This window comes from Artemia franciscana, chromosome 8 (genome assembly GCF_032884065.1).
Source record: "Artemia franciscana chromosome 8, ASM3288406v1, whole genome shotgun sequence".
Lineage (NCBI taxonomy): Eukaryota > Metazoa > Arthropoda > Branchiopoda > Anostraca > Artemiidae > Artemia > Artemia franciscana.
In genome coordinates, this window is record NC_088870.1 from 44,960,068 (window position 1) to 44,985,097 (window position 25,030).

Below are 25,030 nucleotides of genomic sequence, written 5' to 3' on the forward strand. Positions count from 1 at the left end.
ATAAAGAACGTATTTTCAACGTCTTTTTACAATAAAAGACGTTAACAAAGAAAGTGTATAGAAGACGCTGGTATATTATAAAATATGTATTGAATATAAAATATAAAAAATATATAAAATATATTCGTATATTATACCAATCCAACATTATTGGACCATACTAAGTATAAAACATGGCATTTATTATTACCTTTTTATAATACAAGATGATAGAATAGAAGGCGCACAAAAGGCGCTAAAGACGTTAATTATATATATAGATACAAGAAACATTCAGTATAAAAAACTCAAAATTTTTATACAAGAAAACCTTGTATAGATACAAGAAACCTTTAGTATAAAAAACGCCATTACAGACGTAACTGGCGTGATTTATTTTCGTAAAAAATGTTAAACAAATATTATGGTGTAATAATAAGTGCAAAAATAGCATAAGGTTTTTCGATTTACTCTGACATTAAGAATTTTGAGAGGTCAACTTACCCCTAACCTAAACTGGAAAGTAATATCAGAAAATAAAATGCACAAAAAATGTGAATCCTAACTTCTGATTTCTTAGCTGACTTAGCGACGCTAGGTACGTACGATCCAATCATCTCTTCGATCTTGTTTCTTTATTTAGGTTAGCTTAAGAACAATGTATTGTCTTCCTTTACAATAAAAAATTTGCCTGTTATTTAATTCTACTTCGTCTAATCAAAACCGAGTGAAGTTATTTTACTACCACCTTGCACATAATGTGCTATAATTTTGGATAGGTGCGTTGCTAAAGTACCGATTCTATAAAAGTAAAAACATGTTTTGTCTCCGTACCCTATCTCAAACTTATTCATAATTGAAAACCTTTATTAAGATTAATCTTTTGGTTCTTTCAAGCTCATGAAGTTTTTAGGGCATGTTGAGCCGTGAAATTAAATAAGCAGCTAGACAACTAGAACTTTAAAGAAAAACTATACATTCTTAGGGGGATCCAATACCTTAAAATCATTCTGCGAACCTCAGCGTAGGCTGACCGTCTCAAAGACAAAGGACCCATTAGGGTATACTTTCAGGTGACTATCCGCCATCCAGAGCTATTGAGAATTTGTGGCATCACTATGAAATCTGATTATAAAGACGGTGAAATTTTACATCCGCTGCATCGGTAAGGTTTTCAACAAAAGAGGGTAACACCACAGGGAACTCTCAAAGATGCCAAATTACTCAAATAATATTTCCTTCGAACTAATTTTTAGTGTTTTCTTTAGAAGGTATGGCTGAAAATATTACGACCCTACTTTTCCCTGAACTTTAAAATGAACTTAGTTTAATCAAAAAACTAAATTCATGCTTATAATGACGTAAGTTTCATCAAAACTGAATATTTCTATCTCCGTCACAAAACGGAGAAGTTAAATACTTTTTCTAAATTTTTGAGAAAATAGTTGTCGGCTTTTAATTCTTTGTCGGTTATTCGGATCTCTTATCCAAGCTCTACAAAGTATGGCAAGATCACCCAATCAATTCTAGCAATTTTGGATATACAAACTAAAAAAAAAAAGTTATAATGGACGACATAGGGTAACCCTTAAAGTTACTGAATCTGCTTAAGCTGTTTAGGTTCATCTGTTTATGGCTAAAGTTTTACTAATTTTTCACCCACGTTTCTTTTTTTCAAATTTTGTGTTCAATGCTGCCAAAAATTGCAGCTTGAATGTTTTTTCCATTATAAAGAAACTCCCAATTTTTTCTAATTTTAGGTATTTATTTTTTAAAGGTATATTTGGCTGTGTAATTTTCCACTTAAACTATTCAATAAATCAGATTACGTTTTCACTGTGCTTGTTAACTTAAGTGCTTAACAGAAGCATTATAGATAGACCTTCTGTGAATTTATATTTATTTAACGGATTAGAGTTCAAATTAAGAAATCACATGTGTATTTTTCTAGCTAAAGGAAAACATAGTTTTAACGTTCCTTTCTTCTTTGTTTCAGATTCTGATGAGAATTGAAGTCTGGTGGACAACTACCCTACAAGTCAGTGACTTGTCTGAGTATGACATATTGTCATCTAAGTTATTGAGATGCTAAAATCACAGATTATCTATTAGGTTTCATCAGATATCTCACTCCTGGCAGAATAAATGGGTCGACGTGTTCCTCAATTACATTGCCTATCAAACAAAACTAGCCCACCCGCACAACCTCATGCAATGACATTGGACCGAATTAGATAGCGCTCCGCCCGCTCAATGTCACTGGGTATCGTAAGCCTTTAGGAAGCCAAATCATTTGATTGAATGAGGTTTGCATCTGAGGTTTGCAAAAATATTGAAGTGAGAAATCTGTGTAAGCATAAATAATTCTTGCTATAATTATATTAACAAAAAAGCCCTAAAATGTGATTTATATAAAAAATACAAAGAGTTTATTGTGTGTTCAAGCTCACGGCGTGTTTAGACATGGCGTTTGCTATTTGATTGTTATTTTATTTATTTTATCTATTTATTGTTTTATTATGTTATTTTCTATGTTGCAATTTTGATTAGCGTATGCATTATTTTGATGCTTCTAGAGTTGGAGATACAGTGATATGTATGGTTTTGAAAAGTTAAATTAAAGTAATGCCAAGACTGTCTTTTATGTTTTCATCACAAGAAGGTGAATACTTATGCTGGTGTCGCACCATATACACAACCATATCAGAAAACAATTATAAGGAAAGAAAGGGACAATATATTATATTTATGATTTAATTTGATAATATATCACATTTAATTTATAATTGATAATACTAACCTTGATGTGATTTAAGTGATAATAAATTAAGTATTTTATTACTTTTGTTATAAAATTAATTATAATTTTGGTTTATAATTAGTTTGCAACGTTAATTTTAGAAGATTCAGCCTTTCTACGGTATAAGGGTTGCGGAAAAAAGAATTTTAAGCTTGCAAGAATAAAAACAGAGACTAATTTCTTATATTTCTATGGTAAAAAGTGTGCTTAGTCGACATAGGCTACCAAATATAATCTGTGTATTATTCCTTAAATGCATAACAGAAAATTAAACCAAATAATCGCGCCTTTAAAAACCTTGTTGGCTCCGCTATGTGAAGTTCTAACCCACTAAAAACAATAAAAAGTTTTGAGCCACCAGATTTTTGTAAAAAAAAAATTTCCCTTTATTTGGTAAAACTAAAGTAGGTTCATGGGGGCCCAGGTCCGGCCCTGATGGATCCAAAGTCAGGACAGCGCCTTGCTAGTTTTGTACGAGCAAATTTAGAGGTATCAAAGATCGGGGATGCTCATTGGTAAATTAAGTATTTTGCCCACGTTTTTTAGCCACTGTGCCGTGGGCATCGAATTGCATCCGCAAAAAATCTTAGTTTATTCACCAATGGTCAGATTTTTACTGCTTTACGGAAGCGAAAGTTGAGCCATTAAGGCCACTGATGCATTAGTGCTGTTTTCGATTATAGATGCCGACGGAGAATGGATAGATAGATAGATAGATTTATCAGAGGCAACACGATGGCGTTGCTGATAGTAAAGCCATAATATTCTATTATTATTATTTTTTTTTTCTAGAGGCACTTAATATGGAAGAGGTGGCCGTAGAGACTTTGGAAGGGGCTCATTCAGTTGGAAGTTTTAGCACCCTTTTTCAAGATTCAAAAGTAATCAGAGGGCAACTAGCCCCCATGCCCTTTAATACCCAAATGTATCTGATAAAAAATATGAGGTAGCTATTTTGTTAAAAATAGTTCAAAAATCAGATATCAAAACTCTGAAGTAGACACAAGACCCCAAAGCCCGGTGACAGACGTTGTAAGTTATGCCCTGGGAGCATATATGGTTATCGTCGAAGGGATACTCGTATAAACTTCTGAGGGGATTCGTTTGATTGGAAGTTGAAAGCTCTAGTCTATTTTTTAAGAGTCAAAAGACATGAGAGGGGCCCCCCTTTTATGTTTTTCCCAAAACACATCCGATAAAATTTTTGAAATAGCCAACTCCGGGGTTGAAAACCAACCCCCACCCCCCCAGAGCACGAGGTAAGGTGTTATAAATTATGTCCCGGGATGTGTAATTTTTTATGGAAGGGTGCTCGTATAAACTTCAGAGGGGCTCATTTGATGGAAAACTGAAAGTTATAGTTCCTTTCTTAAGAGTCAAAACTGATCGGAGGACATCTATCCCACCTCACTTTCTTTTCCCCAAGTACATCTAATAAAAATTTCCTATAAAATTTTTTTTGAAATGTTTCAACGATCAGATAACAAAAACTTCAGGGTCAACATAACCTCTCTGAGGCTGGGGGAAGGGTTGTAACTTCTGCCCGAGGGATATAAGGCTTTTATGGAAGAGGTGGACGTATAAGCTTCAGAGAGGATTCACATGATTAGAATTTGAAAGTTTGAGCTCCCTTATGACCTTAAGAGTCAAAAGTGATCGGGTGGCAACTATACCCCCTCCCCCATTATGCTCTTTTCTCCAAATACATCTGACAAAACTTTGAGATATTACACACACACACACACACACACCCTTTACGCTCTTTTTCCCCAAATGCATCTGATAAAAATTTTGAGACATTTATTGTGTTAAAAATATACCAAAGATTGTATGATTAAAACTCCAATGTTTGCACACCCCTCAACCCCAGAAACCGAGGCAAGTATTGTAAATTATACCCTAGGGGCAAGTAAGGTTCTTTAGAAGGGATGGTCACACTTAGAAGGGGATTCATTCGATTGGAAATTGAAAGTCTTAACTCCCTTTTTGAGGGTCTAAACTGTCTAACTGGTGTCTAAACTGGAGGGCAACAAGACCACCCCTACTACCCTCTTTTTCCCGAAGGCATCCGATTGAATTACCATTTTTTTTTTTTTAATAGGCTCAAAAATCCAATAACAAAGACTCCGAGGTCGACACAACCCTCAAGAGCTGTAAATGAGTGTTGTAAGTTATGTCCTGGGACCATATAAGGTTTTTATGCATGGTTTTGAAATATTTCAAAGATCAGATAAACCCACCCTCACTCTCATTAAAAAACATTATTAATGATACTGTATCCCTAAACTTATGAAGCTGACCCCCGTCCCTCCATAGTCTGATGCTCCTTTTCCCTCTTAATAGCTTATCAATGATAAATCATGGTAGCTGACCCTTGTTTCCCCCTACATGGCCCGACCCCGCCAAAAAGTATTAAAGATATGTTATTGCAAATGTATGGGAGCTGACCCTCGGGCCCTACCTTCCCCTCCAGAAAACGACCTATCAACGATATATTATTTCAAAAATCATGAGAGCTAACCCCTAGCCCTCTTTCCATGACCTGAAACCACCCAAAAAAACGAACTTAAGGATGTTTTATTCCGAAATCATGGGAACTGACCCATGGCCCTCCCTTCAGGGCATGACCTCCCCCCCCAAACAAAAATACTTAATAGAAAAATTTTGTTCCAACAATAATGGGAGCTGACCCCTGGTCCTCTCTCCATAGCCCAACCCCCCCCCACCCCACCCCTTCAAAAACACTAATTAACGATATTTTATTATAAAATCATGGGATTTAACTTTAATTTTATTAGCTCTTTCCATGATTTTTCAAGACACCTATCGTTTTTGCTGCAAAGAAAAGTTTGGCTACTAGCACAGTCAATCTAAGGTTTAACCTAGGAAAAATTGCAATAGTCTTGACGTTGGTATTATTTGAACCGATTTTTTTACAATATTTAAAAAATCAGCTAAAATCGTACTAGGTGATTCAATTTGCACATATAGAAAGTCGGTAATAGGTGAATCTGGTGCGTAGATCAAGAATATGCACTTTGTTTTGAACGCTCATACTAAGTCTCCCCTCCTGCCCCTAAATCAAGCGTCGATATAGGTCTAAGAGCAACATTACGCTAAGTTGAATTCATACAGGAAAAAAATGGACTGCCAGTGAAGAAAAGAAGTCGTATCCATGTCAATTTACCTCCCCCACCCCACCCTCCACTCTAAACATGGCCACCTCACATTCTTCGAATCCAATAAGCAACTTTTCACAGCTAGCCCAATCACTGATTTTAATTTCAACAGAATCACAGATAATTTGAAATTGCAAAAGGAATGGAGATTCATCAAATTTATTTAATTAGTCACGGGTATTCTGCATCTTCGATTTGAGCCTGAGCATTAGAACAGCTAGTTCCTTTGCAAGATTAGCAAGCATTGTCGCATTTGATGCTATTTTGATGACAGCTACACTGGTCACCGTTTTAGAATCTCTTTCAACCATACTTCACGACGGTGAGAGTTTTCTTTGATGCCGCTAGAAGATCCGTGAGGATAGGGCACAAAATGCTGTCCTTAAGTCTCCATCCCTAATTGTCAGGATAATGACAGGGCTCTGAAGCCCAATCTAATCTTGTGCTTGAAGATAGGCTCGGAAGCAGTGAAATTTTTCTGCTGCTGTAGTAGGAGGTAGATCTTGGGGATGGACAAAAGTAAAAGACGTTGCTACTCTCTGCTGAAAGACTCGATGTCGATAACCGTCAAGATTGTCAGTAGATTTTCCGCCGTACCTCTAGTTAGTTTAGTCTCTTCTTTCGAAGAGTCGATTCAAGAAAACGTTGAAGCATATTTCCTAACCTGTATGTTGCCTGTCAGCCGTTTAAGCGCAATCCCCCAAAGTCCCTGTAGATAGGAAATTGAGTCGCAGCCAGGAATTACGCCAACAAAAGTAAACAGTTAGCAGGTTTCAGTCCCAATCTTCTTCTTAATGGTTTCGATGTCCCAAGTTGCACCTGAAGTGGTTGGCTTAGTCTCACTGAGCAGGCAGACCTTGTGGTGCTCATAAATAAAATGATAAAGTAACAACACCAACAAGTCGGTATCATCACGATAACTATAGCGTACAAAGCCTTCAAAAACTCAATCACAGTAAGCACAGTAAGCAAATCAGCTTTAGCTTGGATGGTTCTCAGCCCTTTCCTCGTGAATAATCAGATAGTACATTGATGAAATGGGCTTTATTCTTTTTGCACGAAATATTCCAATATTTTTTTTGGGTGGTCAGTCTCATTTCTGGGCTAAACAATACTTCCCATCCAGTGACATTGTTTCATATAAGATAAGTCACATCTTTTGTCGAAGCAGCGATGTCGTAGCCCTTAAAGATAATCCTGGCATCTAGATATTTGGCCGAGACATAGTTCCAGTATCAGTCTAAGATCTCCGTATATGTTTCTTTCTTCGCCTAGGGAATGCTGTGAAGCAAAACGCCCTAGTCTAAGACGCAGGTGCAGTTCATACTAAATTTTTCCCTAATAGTATTAATTTCTTAAAGTCGCTTTATAGCTTCGCCAGGTCTGGTTTATTTGGCTTTTGGAGCAAAAAGCGACGCAGGATAGGAGCAAAGTTCATATTTAAATGAAGATTCTTCGTCCATATTCATTCTTTTGGATATAGTTAGAAGATGCTGAAACAACAATCAAGGGTCTAAACGGTGGAGTTCTCCCCCATTTTTTCGCTCCGACGACATAAGCCCTGCCTGATCCTCCTTCAGAGATATCCCTGCCATTCCTTCAAGAATCTTCTTCCCGACTTCCAGTGCTTTGCAGCAGTCATGCAGGTAGAAAAGATCTGAAGCTATAGCGGATCACCCTCGAAGGAAAAGACTGCTCAACAAAGTCAGCAACTATTTGCGTGTCTTTGCACTCCTTTTACTGCCTTGAAATACCACAATCTTTTTGTTGTTTTCTTGAGTCCCCAAACTACCCTAGGTAGAACCTGGTTTCACGTGCATTAGAAGCTGATCGCTTTAGAGTATGAATAATGCCAATCTCTTCAGATACTTTTGACAGCTTAACAAGACATTCTTGGGATACCGTAAGTATAATTATAAAGTTGCAGTTATTTTCCGTACATCTCAATCATTCTAGAAATAAGCAGTATTTATTGATAATAAAATGAATGTGAATATGGTAATATAACCGAAAAGGACTATACCGTCTTTATTCTAGTTTTTGTGCCCCTGCTGTTTTTTATCTTTCTGGTTTTGCTTTCCTCCTTCGCAAGAAGGGTACAAAGAAAATACGCTCAGGATATTTTAAATATTGCAAGCATTTGCTGTGTCTGCGTCGGTGGTATCGGAATCATACAGTCGTTTCTAAATTTTACATCGTTGATGCGCCCTCGTGACTGAAACAGTTATCTACAGATATATCTCTTAAAAATCAGCAAACGATTGGTGTTTTTGACCCTCTTTGGCCATTTTTTGAATTGAGGTAATTTATTTATGTTGTTATGCTGTTATGTTATTTATGTTATGTTTTTTCTTGTTTTTTGTGTGTTTACTCCACAGATTTATGTATTTTGTGGGTTATAAATAAATTATGCTGTTTGTCAAATATTAATGAAAAAGTTCTGATCAACAGGACAGGTTTTTCAATTATTTCTCAGTTACAGATAAACGGATGTGATTTTCAACGGCTCAGTAGAAATATTTCAACATAGTCGTTGAAACGCTGTGGCGCAAGAACTTGCAGCAAATAATGAAGGAAACTTGACGATTCACGCTAAAACTGCTGCTATGGCGTGAAATCGCTTCAGTTGGAACCCAGGTTTAGATGGGAATTCATATTACCTATAGACTACAGACAAAGAATTTTAATCACGACCCTAGGAACCTTTTAAATCACGACTTAAACAAATTCGCACTTATTTCGTTCTAATCCTCAGAATTTCAGATTTGAATAGCTTTTCTCTGGCTGTCTGCAACAGCTGTAAATCTATGGTTTACGATGAAATTTAGTAGAAAATTTATGGTGATTCTAAAGTTTCCAGCCTTAAAAAGAAATTCTGAGCACCAGATTTCATTTTACCTCAGACAAGGGTCAAACAAAGCTTAACAAAATATAATATCCTGTTCATGAATTGACCCTGAAGTGCATATTTAGATAACTCCCATATTCCCTTTAATAAACACAAATCAGGTGCCATAGAAAAAAGGACCAAACCGAAATGCCGTTCCCACAGCACAATATTCTATGAAACACAGGCCACGGCCAGGATTTTTCCTCAGGGGGGAGGGGCTTTTTCTTTCTTTACAAAAAAAGAAAACGCATCAAAACTTGTTAAAATGTATTTTTGTTACGTTTCTACGAGTCTAACAATTATTTTTTGGGGGGAGGGAGGCGGTTCAGACCCCTCTAGTCCCCCGTGAATATGGCCTTGTATGAAACAAGTCTTTGAAAAAACAACGTTCATTTCCCTTAATATTTTAAAATAAATACAAAAGAAAATCAGACAAGCCGTATATCTCATTTCCTTAATTTTTTGTTGTTTTTAGACTAATAATCATGAAAATAATTGTTACTGGTATTTTTTGTAACCAGGTAATTAAAGAAGATAATTTTCAATTCTGCGGAAATGTTTCACGGTTTTTCTTCAATTTTGTCAATTTAGATGGGTCATTTCCGCCAAACATCTTGCCAAAAATACCGTTACCCGGTTCAATATATACCTTTTTCTCATCTTTATTATGGAAGACATAATCATAAAAGATAATAGTTTCAGAAAATTGACAAGTAAGTACTTCGTTTTGGTGTCAAATAAAATATAAAATCGTGATGAACGAAATTTATGGTAATCTTTTTCTGTTATTGATAACCTGATTGAAATTGTAATTCGATAAGGTGCTGTTTTTGTTTGTTTTATCCTGAAAATATAATGCTACACCCGTACTCTATAGTGTGTTTCTTCACTTGCTTGGTAAAAATATATAGAATATATTACAACACTCTCATCTTTCAGCTTCTAAAGTGCTAACAAAAACTCTTAACATCAATATCCAATGTCGAGAAAATTGAATTCGGCATTGTTGTTAGATAATAGCAATTGTGGAATAATATTGATTTGGCTGTTGCTTTGATTCGAAGAACCTTGGCTTGAAATAATTATGTACGGGTATTTTTTTATTATTTTTTTATAACAAAATTCTTCCCTCGCCTCATACGTTAAATTCAATATTTTCAATAAAATGTTTAATTCTTTACTTTTCTAACGTCTTATTTAATTTTTAAATTAATCTTTTTAATTACAATTTAATCAATTTAGTAATTACAATTACTCAATTTAATCTTCCTAACTACAAAGCAGTAAAAATTCTCATTGTGAAGACGAGCTAAGTGCTTTGGAATAAATTCACTTCCCATATCTAACAAATAATGAGATCATTTTGGAGCCACAAAATAGGGACCGGTACAAGGGAAGGGGGGCCACTTTCATCAGTTGCTGATTTTGCCCAAAATTTCGGTCATGTTTCAATCAAGTTATCAAACAAAATTTGTTTATTTACTATCCCCCCCCCTGAAAAAAAATCTGCGACCGTGCCTGCCATAAAAGGTCAGTGGAGTTTTTCGTGCAGGATAATTATGAGGCGACTTCAACTGACAAACCGAACTGTAGATTCATTATCTGTCTAGCTGGGGTAAAAAAGATCACAAGTTTTGGCAAATTGCTATTGTATTATAAATTTTGCTATTGCAAAGTTAACAATTCCAAAATCCAGTTTTAAAAAACTCGTTTGTAAACTTTTTTGTTCCACTGATAGTCCTCAATCCAGTTTTAAGAATCTGGCTCGTCAGTGGAAAAGGAACATGACCAGTTTTTTTGCGTTTATTAGGGCATGTTGTTCAAATGTACAATTGCTTTTTTTCTATAAAATAAATGTTTTGCATAGTAACGTTTTTTGTTACTTGTATTATATAGGCACTACCTATAATTCTTCTAATATGTTTCTCTGACGCACAATCCTAATTAAATATACCTAAATATGATAAAAATATAGTACTTTACAAACAAATTTAGACTATATATTTGCGTATTAGGGGGAGGGGGTAAAGTATAGAGGTTCTGAATGCCTAATGTGTTAGGTATAATTATTCTGCATATTATGAAGTAAGAATTGTTTTCTAACTTATCATGTCACTTCTCTTTGTCTTGTCTCACGCTAATCTGAAAAAATGTAACGAAAAAAAAACGGTTTTATAATGCGTCAATGAATGAACAACTTGGGCGATAGGGGCTATATCGTACAAGTACCCGTTTTTTAAAACTATATTTGAGGTACTTTTATGTTAAGTTCAAACTTCTATGTGAAGTTACTTTATCTGAACAGACTTATGTTTGTTTACATTTTTTTTGCAAATTGAATCACAAGTATCTTAAACTTTGTGTTTCCTCTGAAACAAGCAAATTTGCGGCAAGACAAGCCTTTCGCCTGTTACTTATACCGAAAGGACGAAATACTTAAACCTCTGGACCCATTAGCACCAAACTCACCAAAGCACGAAACCAGACTTTAAATTTAAGTTTTAATTTCCTTAAGAGTATTATAAACGCTCTTCACAAATAGGAAAATTTGCACAGCTTCACTGGCAGATTCAGGCGGGAGGGGAACCCTGGGTCTCCCAAGATTTTATTTTGACATCCTCATCCTTTTTTTTTTTTTTTCACGACTCTTTTAAATCAATTTGGTCAACTATTGACACCCCTGTCACATTCCCCTCCCCAAAAGTTTGGTTATTGGTCCCCTTGTCAGACTGTCTCTCACCCATAAGATTTTGCTCTAGATCTGTCCCTGCATAACTTTAAACATTTTCGTATCTTTTCAATATGTTTCTCGATCTAAAAAAATACAAAGGAAATTTCAATATAATTTATATATAGATAAAGTTGAATCCCCGCTATCGAATAATTCAAAAACTTTCGTCTTAGATTGGATTAATAAAACCGTCGGTCGGAACAAAAATAACATCCATAGTTTCTACAGGGATGGTAAGCCTTTACGGGATTGTTTATTAACATCTCAATCGTGTATTTCTCTTGGGTTATTGATTTGTCTACAATCAATCGAAGTCATTTTTATTTTAGGATCTGTCTCGCAGTTCAAATCTATTAATTCTACTATTAATGGCCAGAGCTGTGACAGAAATACTCTGTACAAAAAGCAGTTACATACCCAGGAGGGCTTTCCAGTTTAGACCCTTTAGATTTTAGAATTTCCATTTTTTCTAATAATATATACCTATTTTTCCAATTTTGCCGGATTCCCAAACCGATAATAAAAAAAAAAAAAAAATACATACCTGGCCAGCACCTATTATATTCTTCACCTATTAGACCGCACACAGTCGGTACAAGTTGCATCTGGTAATAAGAATACTAATCAACTACTTTAATACAATGTAGCATTAAATTACTTTTAATATAATGTAGCATATCAGAGGCAAGCACAAATGTAGAGGGAAGGACTCGGACCCCAACTTATTTCCTACAAAAATCTTTGAAGAAAATCAAACCTCAATACTTAAATATAGGCTAATTCAATAGTTTTTTATTGCATTAAATCTCCTCCACCTTTAAAAAATTCCCGTATTTGTGTCTGACTGCTATATTTTATTAAATAGTTTTGATTAGTTATAGACACTCCCACTGGGCAACTTTTGGGGATGCACCAATGTCCTGATATTGCAAATTGGTAGCTGAGAATACTACTACTAAGAAATCACTCCAGCAACAAAACGCCCAAGGCAAATAAAACTATGAATAATTCTCCACCATCTCAACCTATTTAAGACTCCCTCAGTACACCCTCCCAAGAAATTTCCATTCCGCTTAAATCTTTCCTTAGAATATCCTGCAGTCCCATTCGAGAACGAGCCACTTTTCGTTTGGCCTTAGAGGGTTTTCCAACAAGGACAATTTCTGCGAATCTATCACTCTTGACCCATCAACTTATTACATTTCAGAGATAAAAAAAAAAAATCCGTAACAATTAAAAATTCTTGACAAATCAGAGTTATATTTCGTATTCCAAGTCGTTACTCGAATCGGGCAAAATAAGCATCTCCCTAGCGAGGAAACACTAAATAGTACTACTTTAACTTATTAACAGATGTATTATTCAATGTATTTTTACCAGGATTAAATATTTAGCTCTTCAACCATTTTTGGACTGACTTAAAAGAGACCAATTAGGAGATTGACCCTTACTCAGCCAATTGAAATCATCTACTTTTTTATGACTTTCTGGATCAAACTTAAATCCACACACATCAAATTTATCAGTCTCAGAATATTTAAGTGGCAAAGGACCAAAGCGAATTTTGCTACAATCCTCTATGATAGCACGACTGTTGACATGAAGAGAGACATCACAATCTGTTGAAGCATGTATTCGCAATTGCTGACAAGAAAGGTAGAACTGGCAGTTCTTACAGTCGCGGATGAAAATTGATGTTTTCACTGGTGATGCAACTATCACAGAATTTGATAAATTTATAAGATGAACAGTTCCAGGTATTTCGTTTATCGTTATTGTAGCATTTTTGCAATCTTTAATAAGAACATCCTCATCCTTACAGTTCAATATAGTTTTTTGGTCATTCTGGAGTCCCTCAAGGACGAATTTGGGAACTGCGTTTATATCTTGTTCAATATTTCTTTCTATTTTTGCAGTCTCTCTCTTCAGCAATTCCCCATCTACGACATCTTTCTTTATATCACTTTCGACTACGTTGCGGCGAAATCCAAACTTTTTAGGTTTCACATCAATGGCTTGGGTAAGATCAGCACTATACTTCTGGAGGTTGGACTGTATTTTACGCCTCTCGTAAGATGGCAATACCACTAAGGACTCATTTAATATACGGCTAACTTCACTAATTTTTGATTTAATTAATTCAATATCTTCCTCAGCTTTATTTTTCTTGATACTTTTTAATAGTTCCTCTACTTCATCTTGAATTCCACCTACCTGAGATAAGATTTTTTCTATTTCACTCATGTCACCAAGTATATAAGATTTAAATGGAAAATAAATCTAATCTTTCTTCATTCTCCAGATGGGTTCTCCTTCTGTGGCTTTTTTAATTGCGTTCATTAAATCTTTATTTCGCTTCTTTTCTTCTGATTCTGTATGTCCCCCTTCAACTCGTCTCAGCTCCTGAGAAAGGAATTAAAATTTAAAGCTAATAAACTACCATCCCCTAGGAGTGACTTTAAAAAGTCAATGGATAACGCAGCTTAACCTTTCTTCCCTTTAATATTGGAGGTTTCAAGATACTGAGACTGAATAAAAGCTAAAGCAAAGCTGCCTATTATAATAACGCAGTAGCATATTATCTACGTGGGTCCTGTCCTTGTATTAGTAGAATAGTACATTTGGCTTAGCGTACATGATTTGAGCACCCTAATTAATTTTTTTTAGATAAATAAATGAATTGTGGCGGTTTTGAGAGTTCAGAATGAGAAAAAAGGTTAAAAAATCCTAAGTAGGCTAATTTGCTTAGACTAGGAATAAATAAGCGTGAAAAGGTGATGTTAGGTAACGACAAAATAAAAAAACTTGAGCATCCTACAAAATGTTGAACATAAACACCAAAGCAGATCTTCCGGGTTACCACTTGCTTTGCTATAGAATCCAAAAATAATTGCAATTGCTTTTGAGGCAAGTAATGGGAATAAAAATTCTACCCAGTTAGTCTCCTATACAAACCCAATAGCTTATAGTAACAAGATATACTAGCGCCTAAAGTTAAGAGCAGAGTAAAGAGGCTACAGGAGCCAACAGTAATATATAATCCCATAAGCCCCCTAATAAAAATCCCACCGAATTAGCCCCCTATAGCTGATTGTAAAATGATACATTAGTTCTAAAATTAAGAAGCTGTTATCGCACTTTTGTCGCCGTAGAGTTCGAATTTCTCCTGAGGAATGGGCTCGAACTTGGTGCAAAAAAGGGGTATTTTTTCAGAAATCTCAAAAAATATTTCAGAGCTGAATCTTAAGTTCATTGGGGACTGATCCGCTTTCAGGTTTCACCTGAAAGAAGCCTGGGCCACGAGGCCCCACGTATTTAGGCCTGTGATAGTTTTTAAACTCAGCTAAGGTTTATAGAAAACTGACGAGAACGGTAAATGAGTTTATAAAAGGGGGAACAACAAAAGTCACCAATTTTTAAAGAAAAACCTGATGCAAATCGGAAAAAAAACAAATTATTCGTTATCATAATTAAGAAAAACATTTACAAAACATCAAAAAAAAAAAGAAAATAAAAGACCATTGCTTTCGGAAGACAACAACATTTTTTTACTTTTTGAGATTTTTTTTGATTAGTTACAGAGCCATACAATCGTTGAATCGTTATGATTATAAAGCTATTATGTTGCTAGAAAGAGTCTAATGTTGCATAAATTTAGTCATGTATAGATTATAGTAAGGTTACACCATAGTTATAACAGAAAATTACATTCATTCCCCCGACCCAGGGTCTCACCTCCAGCATACTAGCTCTCAGAAAAATATTTGGAAATAGTTTACTATTCTCATAAAAACCTTAAACTGGAGAGGGATAAAATAAGACTGTGACGTCATTTAATTAAATAATGATGTAGATGAAATGATAGTGCGACAGTAGTGATAATTTGATTTAAACAATAAAAAATAAACTAATCATAGTTAAGCACCATTAGCTCAGTTTACCAAACCTGCTGTTGACCTAGCCTTCTTTTATATTGAAATCTTTAAACCTAAAAAACAAAATAGAAAACCACGTAGATAATGACAAATGACAGTTGATTGTCGACTGACGTCATGTTTGTCGACTGCGCCGGGGGCACAGGGGGGATATATAAATGACGACCGAGACACAGGGAATGTCCGATTAGCAATCACCATCAACAAAGCTCAAGGGCAATCATTATAATAATGAGGTATACATCTGAATACAGATTGTTTTTCCCATGGACAATTATATGTTGCATGTTCAAGAGTCGGTAAACCTGACAATCTATTTATATGCACAGATAATGGGACAGCGAAGAATGTTGTATATTCGTAAGTTTTACAAACATATATATATATATCTATCTATATTCACAGGTGGGACACAGGGACACAACTACAATGGCGCGTAACGACTTACACGTACGGGGGGGCTTGAGGGGCGTGCAGCGCCCCACCAACTAGGTGTTGGGGGTGCAGTAATAGCTAGTTTTGTAATAATTACAATAATAAATACCTGATCAAGTAACGTTAAGGACTAATGTGATATTTAAACGTGAAGCAGCACTCTGAACATTTTATAAACTCTATATTTCGCAATCTTTCGTAATTACAGAATCATATTTCATATGGTACCAATAATGTTCGGTCCCGTTTTCAGACACCAGATTTGAAGCGTGTTTTAGGCGGATTGGATACCTTGAACATCATTTTGTGAGCCTCAATGTCGACTGACTTTCTCAAAGCAAAGGCTCCATTAGCGAATTCTCCTATGGGACTACTTATCATTGAAACCTATTGAGAATTTGCGATTTGATTACGAAATTGGATTAAAAAGACAATGGAATTTTGTTGGCAAAGTTTTCAATCAAAGCGGATTGCATCACAAAAAATTCGAAGAACTGTCAAGTTGGTCAAATAACGTTTCTTTTGAAGTGATTTGATTAGCACTGACAAGTCCGTCCACAGAGGCCTCTAAATCAGCTCTTGAATAGTTATCAGGTATTCCACGGACAGCTGCTAGAGGTTTTTCATCAATCTCTTTGGTTCCAACGTTTGGAATGGAGCTAGTAACAGCTGCGGCCAGCGTGTCGATTGAGCATTTATCACGTATCATCACAACCCAGCTTTTACTTTGTGACTTGAATTTCAGAGTCACAATCCCGCCATGACTATCCAGCGTCTCGAGCTTCTTCATGTGTAGATAGAGTCACTGATCTCTTGGTTCCCTACAATGACAGAGTATGGCAATTTTTCTGTATTTGGAGTAGGATATCCAAGCTTAAGACTGTCCGCAGTAACCTTAGACACAATGTCACGCAGCTATTCAAGACAAGACTTCATCTTGGCACTGAGGGTACTCAAGGCATCGACAGGGATCATTGGCACTTAACTGGGATATTTGATAACTAAGTCCGGAAGCTTCATGTTCTGGGAATCGCACTTTGCAAGCAAAGAAATAGTGTCTGAAGTACAGTTCAATGCAGCATTTGCTCCTACGTGCTTTGAAGGGACTTCATTAGGAAAGAACTTTTAAAAAAAGAAGCAATTTAAGGGTCTCAAAAAGAGAAACTCGAAGAAATCGGCCATGTACCCTTTGTTCTTATCGGGTGAACTTCTTTAGCACGACTTTTCCAACACAAAAGCACAGGATATGATTGTAGAACAGTTTATCTTCACGCCAACTACCAGTTTCCATTTAAAAAGTCCAATATTGTAAAGTTGAATAATGATCGAAAGCTTAATCCAAAAGAGGTCCGTTCCAGCGACAGGTAATAGCAATTATCCGAATCACGAGAAGAGTAAACAATCATAGACACTCATAATGCGACCAAACTCGCCGATATATATATGTATATATATATATATATATATATATATATATATATATATATATACATATATATATTTATGCTCTTTAGGGGCCTCCGCCAGGCCATTCAGCGTGTCCCCAAGTGGCGATAGGGGAATGCCCTACAGATATGTAGGGAACCTGCATAGGAGGCACGGACCAAGGGGGACCTTGTTCCTGGGGTTCCAAAACAGAAACTGGGGCACCGTCACCGGGGGCCATAAATACGGTTGGAGGAGAAAGAAGACCCCTCAAATGTACATTCAACAGGGCCCACCAGCGTGTCTATACGTCCCATGAATCGCAAACGTTCTCCCAGTAATGCGTTAAACTGTATGGTGAAGCAGAACACCATCGTGAGAGGATCCTCTATAGGAGGACAACTGCGGCAGGACGTAAGATCCAGATCTTTGGACAATAACCTCTGCAAAGGGCTGCCTCGACCCTTTAGGGAAATTGAAATTGAAGCCTAGTAAGCGACACAGCTTTTGCACGGGATTCTGATTAACGGAAAATTCATCTGGGCTTGGTCTGTTTTGACGGGCTGTAAAACCTCTTCCTAGCTAATTTATCCACTATGGAATGCCTCCCCGTAGTAGCACATTTGCAGGCACGAATATATAATGAGTGGGAGGTAATAGGCTTGGGACTGTTTATGCAAGATTTCGACTCTTGTTGATAGAAGAGCATCGCCAAGTGCTGAAAACCATGTTGCGACAAAGATGGGCCCAGTATTGTACAACACCTCCATTCATACTGGAGGTCCTGGATTTATTAGGAGTTTTAGAAACTCATATCCCAGGGGTAGGAAGCATGAAATCCGGTGATATAGAATTTATTTACTCTGGCAGGAAATATGGGGTCCATGACAGGGAGTAGGGCCAACTATGAATAAGGAAGCTACTAAGTCATTTTCAGGCTGGGAAGGTATTGATGAAAGAATAATAGTTGCTTATTTTATTACTAAAAAGTTCAGGGTATTAATTATAGCAGTATATACCCCAGTTGAACCGACTGACGGAGATACTAGCGACTCAGATGAATCTTACTTATAGTTACAGGAGCAAATAGACAGGATCCCAAGCAGAAAGATGGTGGTTTTACTAGGAGATTTTAACGCCCAGGTCGTTGGAAATAGGGATAGATGGTATCCTAACCTAGGTAAATTTGGCGTAGGAAAAAAAACAGTAATGACTAAAGACTTTCGCAATTTTGTAGGTATAAAATCTAGTTATAGCCAATACGGTGTTTGGTCATAAAACAGCCCATAAGTTGACATGGTATCCGCGTGATGGTAAGACAGCAAACCTTATCGATTATGTTATATTAAACCGAAGGCTGGCAGGATCAATACAAGATACTAGGGTATATAGGAGTGCTGTTATTGATGTTAAAAGTAAAGATCATCATCTAGTAGTGTCAAGGATTAATTTAAAGCTGAAATTTCGGAAGAGCAGCTACCTTCCGGGAAGTTATGACTTTGGTCGACTTCAGGATGAAAATTTGAGAGAAACTTTCCAGGAACGGTTGAATACTATACTTGAGAGTTTAAAATTTGACATTGCGGAAGATGGATGGAATAATTTTAAAAAACAATTTGTGATGTTGCTAATGGTGTCTTAGGGGAGAAAGTTAAGGCTGCAACTAGGAATATTAGTGAAAAAGCTTCATATTTGATAGAAAGGAGGAGTCAAGGAATCCCAATAAAAATCAAGCCATCTGATTGTAAAGGAATTATCTGAGTGATATATTATATGAAAACAAAAGGAATGTAAAAAAATGGAGGGCATTGAAATATGAATCAAGGAAGTGTGAAGTAAAGGCCATGGATAAAATTGCCGAGGATCTAGAAGATGCAGCTAGACCACATAATAGTAAAATATTATACTGGCATGTTAATAAATTGAGAGGGAGTAGTCAGTCCAGACTTATACCAGTTAAAGATAGGAACGAGGCCACAATTAGTGATAAAGAAAGAGTTAAAGAGAGATGAAAAGAACATTTTGAGAATATGCTAAACCGAGATACAGTTGCAGGAAAAGATACAGGGGAAACTAAAAAAAAGTTTGTGATACCTTGGGTGTGAAGGAAGATTAGTTTTGTGAGGAAGAATTAGCGACAGTACTAAAAGGATTAAAAAAGATAAGGCTTCAGGTGCTGATAGTGTGGTAAATGAGTTTCTTAAATATGGTGGCTCAGAGATTACAAATAAGTTAGTGATGATTATGAATATGATGTTTGAAAAGGGGGAAGTACCTAACGATTTAAAAAAAAAAACTTAATTAAGCCACAGTATAAGAAAGATGATAAGAGTGAGTGTCTTAATTATCAAGGCATTAGCGTGGTCTCTGTAGGTAGCGAACTACTTAGCAATTCGATACTTTTTAGACTGAGAGATGCTGTAGACTAAGTTCTAAGAGAAGAACAGTGCGGTTTTAAAAAAGATAGAGTATATTTTGACCATATTTTCACTCTCAGATTAATAATTGAGAAGTGCCTTAGTTGTCAGACACCTTTGGTCCTCAGTTTAATAGGTTTTGAGCAAGCGTTCGATTTAGTTCAGTTCGAATCTGTTGATAGAAGAGCTTTAGCAAATGTTTTACCCTAGTATGGTATACCAGATAAATACATTAAAGTGATTAGTGCTATGTACGAGAATAATACTGCTGCCGTTAAGGCAGGAAATGAAGTTAGCAGCTGGTTTTGTATTAAATCAGGAGTTAAGTGGGTTTGTGTTCAATCCCCCTCTGTACAGATCATTTTGATGAACTTTGTCTAAGGAGCACAGGAAAGGCAGTGGGAGACCACGGAATCAAATGGGGAGAAAAAACTTTCCTGGACTTACATTATGCTGATGATTTAAGCATCTTAGATGAAAGTGTGAGCAAAATGAATGAACTTTTAGAGGTTTTGCGAGCTCAGGGTGCTAGAATAGGTTTGAAAATTAATGTTAAGAAGGGTAAGTCACTAAGTCTCCTAATAAGTGAAGATAAAAATGCGACATTGGGTAGCGAACAGATTGATCAGGTGGGCAGCTTCACCTACGTTGGTAGTATAATTAGTAAAGACGGTGGGAGCAGTGAAGATATTAAATATAGAACAGCCAAGTCTCTGGGTGTTTCTTCACAATTAAAAGCAGTTTGGAAGAATAGGAAGTATGAAAACCAAGATTAGGATATTGGAAGGTACAGTAATGACAGTGGTTAAATATCTCTGAAGCCTGGGCGCTTCGAAAAGCGGACGAAGATTTACTACATATTTTCCAGAGAAATTGCCTATGGATTATTCTGTGTACCTGGCTGACCATCCGTATTTCAAAAAGTAGGCTCTACGAAAAATTTGGTTCAATTTCGCTTTCTATGGCTATAATAAAAGAAAGGTTGAGATGGCTAGGGCACGTTCAGTGGATGAAGGATGACAGAATCCCGAAGATTGCCCTTTTCGGCTAATCATCTAGGGCTAAACGTAAAGCAGCTCGTCCTCGTCTGGGGTGGGAAAATGTCATAAGAAGGCATTTAGAGGAAATGGGAACTTCCTGGGAGGGTGTAAAGAGTGGGGCTTTTAATAGACTGGGATGGAGGATGAGCGTGCGTAGCTGTGTTGGCCTCAGGCGGCTTGGTGCTGCAGTGAGTTGTAAATAGCAGTAGTCAGGGAAAGTAAATGTCGGCAATTGGTTTTACGCCGTTTATTCAGATCGCTTATACAAGCTCTATAGGTTATGGCAAAACCGCCCAACCAATTCTAAATAGTTTGGCACACAAACTAAAAAGGTTATAAAGGACGAGACAGGCTAATTCTTTATGGTATCGAATCCCCCTAGGCTGGTTCGAAAGGAATTGTTTCCAGGTTCTCGTAATCAACCCAGCGTAACTTAAAAGCATTTTTATCAGTGGCTTCTAAAGGTGTTGCATACGGGTTCTTCAAAACTAGAATGCACCAAAACAGCAAGGTTGAACACGCGTTCTGAAAGCCCCGAACGCTGCTGTTCAAACAAATAATCTACATAGCCCGAATCCAAGCCCGTGTTGGGGGTAGAGTAGCCTGTAAATGGGGTTGTATTTTGAGTGAACTCAAAAGAATCCATTCCATCTACAGCAACTATTTAGCAGATCTTGTTTTTACTTTATTTTCTGTTTCCCGCACCGTTGCAAATAATCTTTGTTAAGGAGCTGGCGGGTTGCCCAGCATTGCAGCCCTTCTTTATGCTAAAGTTAAACTGCTTTGTACAAGATTCACTTCCAAATTAACGAACTGATCTTTTTTTTTAAATTCTAATAACAAATGTAAATTAAAAAAAAAATTAAATATTTTTATCATTTTAAAAAATGAATTAAATTCTTCTAAATTAATGTTTTCTAAATGAATTGAAAACTCAAAAAATGTACTTTTTAATGATTTATTAATTTTTTAAAATGAGTTAATGATCTTTTAGAATTTTGGAGAGTATAATCTAGGGGGAGCACTATCTAAGGCATGTATATTAGTTTGTTTTTGTCCCTATTAATAGCAGCACTAATCGAATTGTATTTGATTGATAAAAAATGCGGTTACCAATCAAAGGAGCAAAATGTATAAAAAAAAACTGTGCAGCTTAAATATGAAACAATTTCCGTCATACTGTAAGCAAATCAAAAGACGCACACAAAAAAAAGAAAAAAAAATGTTCCCATGAACAAACACACACAACGTTGTATAATAATGGTAATCCTTCTAGGCTTAGCAAATTTATATGAACAAAGGAATATGAGCAAACAATCAAAACATGTAAATTTACCATAATCCCTAGAAAAAGGGAAGAAAGACCTGATCTAGAGGGCAACTAACGACAAAATATGACATAAAACTTTTTCTTAATATTATTCTTAAAAGAGTGTTGAAAAACACTTTGAACATTCTCAGAAATTTGATAGAAATTTAATTACTTTAACTTTAATTACTATTCAATAGATAAATTTAATTACTAAGATTACTAAATCAAGTAAACCCTTCAAAAGGGCATCGCTCTTTCAGGTGTATCATTTAGCTTTATGCAAAACGAGAACATTTTATGATCGCAAATAAACTTATCAGACACCTTATATTGGTTAAAAAATTACAAGTATTTAATAAAATAACCATACCTTAAGTTTTTGTTCTGATGGCCTTGCTATATTAGTCAGATAATAACCACCAACACCTGTGACAACTAAATATACAAGCGATTTAAAATAGAGATTCAGTTGCATCCTATTCAATCTTCCCTTCTTGTCTCCAAAGAGCTAAGTCTTTTTCTCGTTGCTTATTGGAAGAGTCACAAAATTCAATAAAATTATAGAACCCTGAAAAGCGAACAAAGAGATAACTACAAAAATTGCCAAAAACATCGTTTCTGAATTCGAGATGAAACATAGAACTACCCGCTAAAACTAAGTTATAAGAATTTTTAAGCAAAAGCAGAGAAAACATACATTTTTACATACATTCCCCTTCATCAAAGGATTTATAGAAGCTCTTCCTAAAAGAGGTAAGCCTTTAAGAGCAGCTCGTCAAAACACAGCCGTCATGACTACCTTGAGCAGGATATACCCTATCGGGAGTACTTAAATATGAGATTCACCTGGCAATCCGTCGCCACCCGGAATAGCCTCACAGCCGAGGTAATCCCTAGACACTCGCTTGAAGAATTCAAGCGAAGGTAAAACAAAACAAAATTAGGAAATTACCAGGCCTAGCGAATATCATCAATGCTGATGGAGCCACGAAGATAGTAATACAAAGGAGGCAAATATCAGTTTTTTATGACCATCTCCTAAGAATAAAGTGCTCTATCGCCATATTAAGCTTCAAGGTGCTTGATAAACTCATGACCGCATTAAGAACACAATAGTTTTTTTTTATATAAGCAATCATAATTTAGAATAAAAATTCAAATTAAATGGTGCTAGTGCTTACAACGAAAACAAGAAAAACACAAGACTACAACTTATTAAACACTGACATGTAAAAAGGAACGAACGAAGTGGCAAAACGGTTTGTTCTTGGAGTAGGCAATTCCGGTCTCACTTCGTTAGCTAACCTTGTGTTTATTTTATTCCTCATAACTGATCTATGTTTTTCACTGCTAAGAAGAAATTGACCGAATTTACAGATCAAACCCAAACGACGTTCGTGAAGGGACGGTAGGTGTAGGAGAGATAATGCTGATTCATAACTTACATATGCATCTGATAGAATAATTTTAAAGTTTTTTTTTGTAGTGACTAAACCTGATCGCTTAGGTAACTTGTGTTGTTGACTTGAGGGCCCCATACAGGGCAAGCATACTCGAGAATTGGTCGGATGTATGTAAGATAAGTCGTCTTAAGTTGGCACACAGAAAAACCGAAACGACGTAGTAAGATGAGAGTACCCATCGCAACCATTGCCTTTATAGTGATTGAATCAACATGAGTACTAAACGAGAAGTCAATGCTAAATGTGATACCATGAATTACAGCCAAAGATACACGAGGATACGGTGGAGGAGGACTGACAAAGTCCCTCTTAAGAGGATTAAAGCGAAAAATTTTGGTTTTTCCTTCGTAGATTTGAAGACTGTTGATAGAATATTGCCTCTTTAAAGTTGATCATTATTGTACCACTGAATTGGGGAACTGCCTCGGAGTTTTCAATGAGATATATTAGAAGAAATGAGAAGTCGTCTACGCACTTAAACCTGTCCTCAACTCAGAAAGTACAAAGTTTATAACTGCTAAAAACAACAATACTGCAAGTTTCGTGCTTTGTGGAGCACCACACTTGACCTCAGCCCATTCGGAGTCGGTGTCACCAGGGAAAAGGCTGTTGATGCACTGGAAACGGTCTAGCAAAAATTGATCACTAAAAGGAGAATATACTTACATGCACCCATTGCGCGTAGATTTTGTCACAGCTATAAAATGGCGAATTAAGGTCAAAGTTTTCGGTAATCCACTAGGAGAAGATCGACCTCCATCAAGCCACTAGACAATAAAGTGATATATTCTCATTAAGTAAACAGCTTTACTGCTTCCTTTCAAGCATCCGTACTGATATGGATCAAGAGAAGGAGAAACCTGTGACATCAGCTAGCGATATATGAAGGTTTCTACCACCTTCGACAGGTTCGGGGTTATTGAGATAGGTCAGAGTTGGTCGCAAGATTTGGGACCCTTCACTTTATGTATGACACAAACGTACGCTCTCTTCCATGCACTAGGGAACACTTGCTCTTGGAAACACCAGTTAATAATGGAGGAGAGTGGCTTAACAAGGAAAATAACAAATTCATGTAACAACTTGAAAGGGAGCTAGCCAGGGTAGGACGCAGAGTTCCTATTCAGCTTCTGAGGTTCCTTGTAAACGGCAAACTCGGAAATTTCACATATATCATCAATCTCTGCTTCAATAATGAGAAACTCAATTTCTGGGCTAGTGATTGACGGAAAGGTGATACAGATGCCAACAAAAAAGGACTTCACTTCCGTAGCCGATTACAAGGTACCATCCTCTTTTAATACCCTTAAGTCATTGGGTGTCATTTTACCAGCAAGTCTTTTCACTGACGAATGCCATTCGTGTGGATCTGCCGTAACTAAGGGCATAATTTTGTCCTTCACATATTGTCTCTTCACTCGGTA

General features: G+C 36.3%; 2 protein-coding genes across 9 annotated transcripts in view; one reads left to right on the plus strand and one right to left on the minus strand.

Moving 5' to 3' along the window:
• The window catches only part of LOC136030476 (PAS domain-containing protein cky-1-like), a 134,514-nt gene extending 131,896 nt beyond the window's left edge, over positions 1-2,618 (plus strand). For all 3 annotated transcript variants that reach the window (XM_065709488.1, XM_065709489.1, XM_065709487.1), the window contains one exon: positions 1,976-2,618. In XM_065709488.1, the coding sequence (XP_065565560.1) occupies positions 1,976-1,992 (17 nt within the window). In that variant the 3' untranslated portion in view covers positions 1,993-2,618. The remainder of the gene's footprint in view (positions 1-1,975) is intronic.
• A 10,298-nt stretch (positions 2,619-12,916) lies between these two features.
• The window catches only part of LOC136030478 (tubulin-specific chaperone C-like), a 28,619-nt gene continuing 16,505 nt past the window's right edge, over positions 12,917-25,030 (minus strand). For 4 of the 6 annotated variants that reach the window (XM_065709492.1, XM_065709490.1, XM_065709493.1 and 1 more), the window contains 2 exons: positions 22,514-22,711; positions 12,917-13,982 (listed from right to left, as the gene is read on the minus strand). In XM_065709492.1, coding sequence (XP_065565564.1) covers positions 12,978-13,823 — 846 coding nt within the window. In that variant the 5' untranslated portion in view covers positions 13,824-13,982; positions 22,514-22,711 and the 3' untranslated portion in view covers positions 12,917-12,977. The remainder of the gene's footprint in view (positions 13,983-22,513; positions 22,712-25,030) is intronic. The other 2 variants (XR_010618291.1, XM_065709494.1) reach the window with 2 other exon arrangements.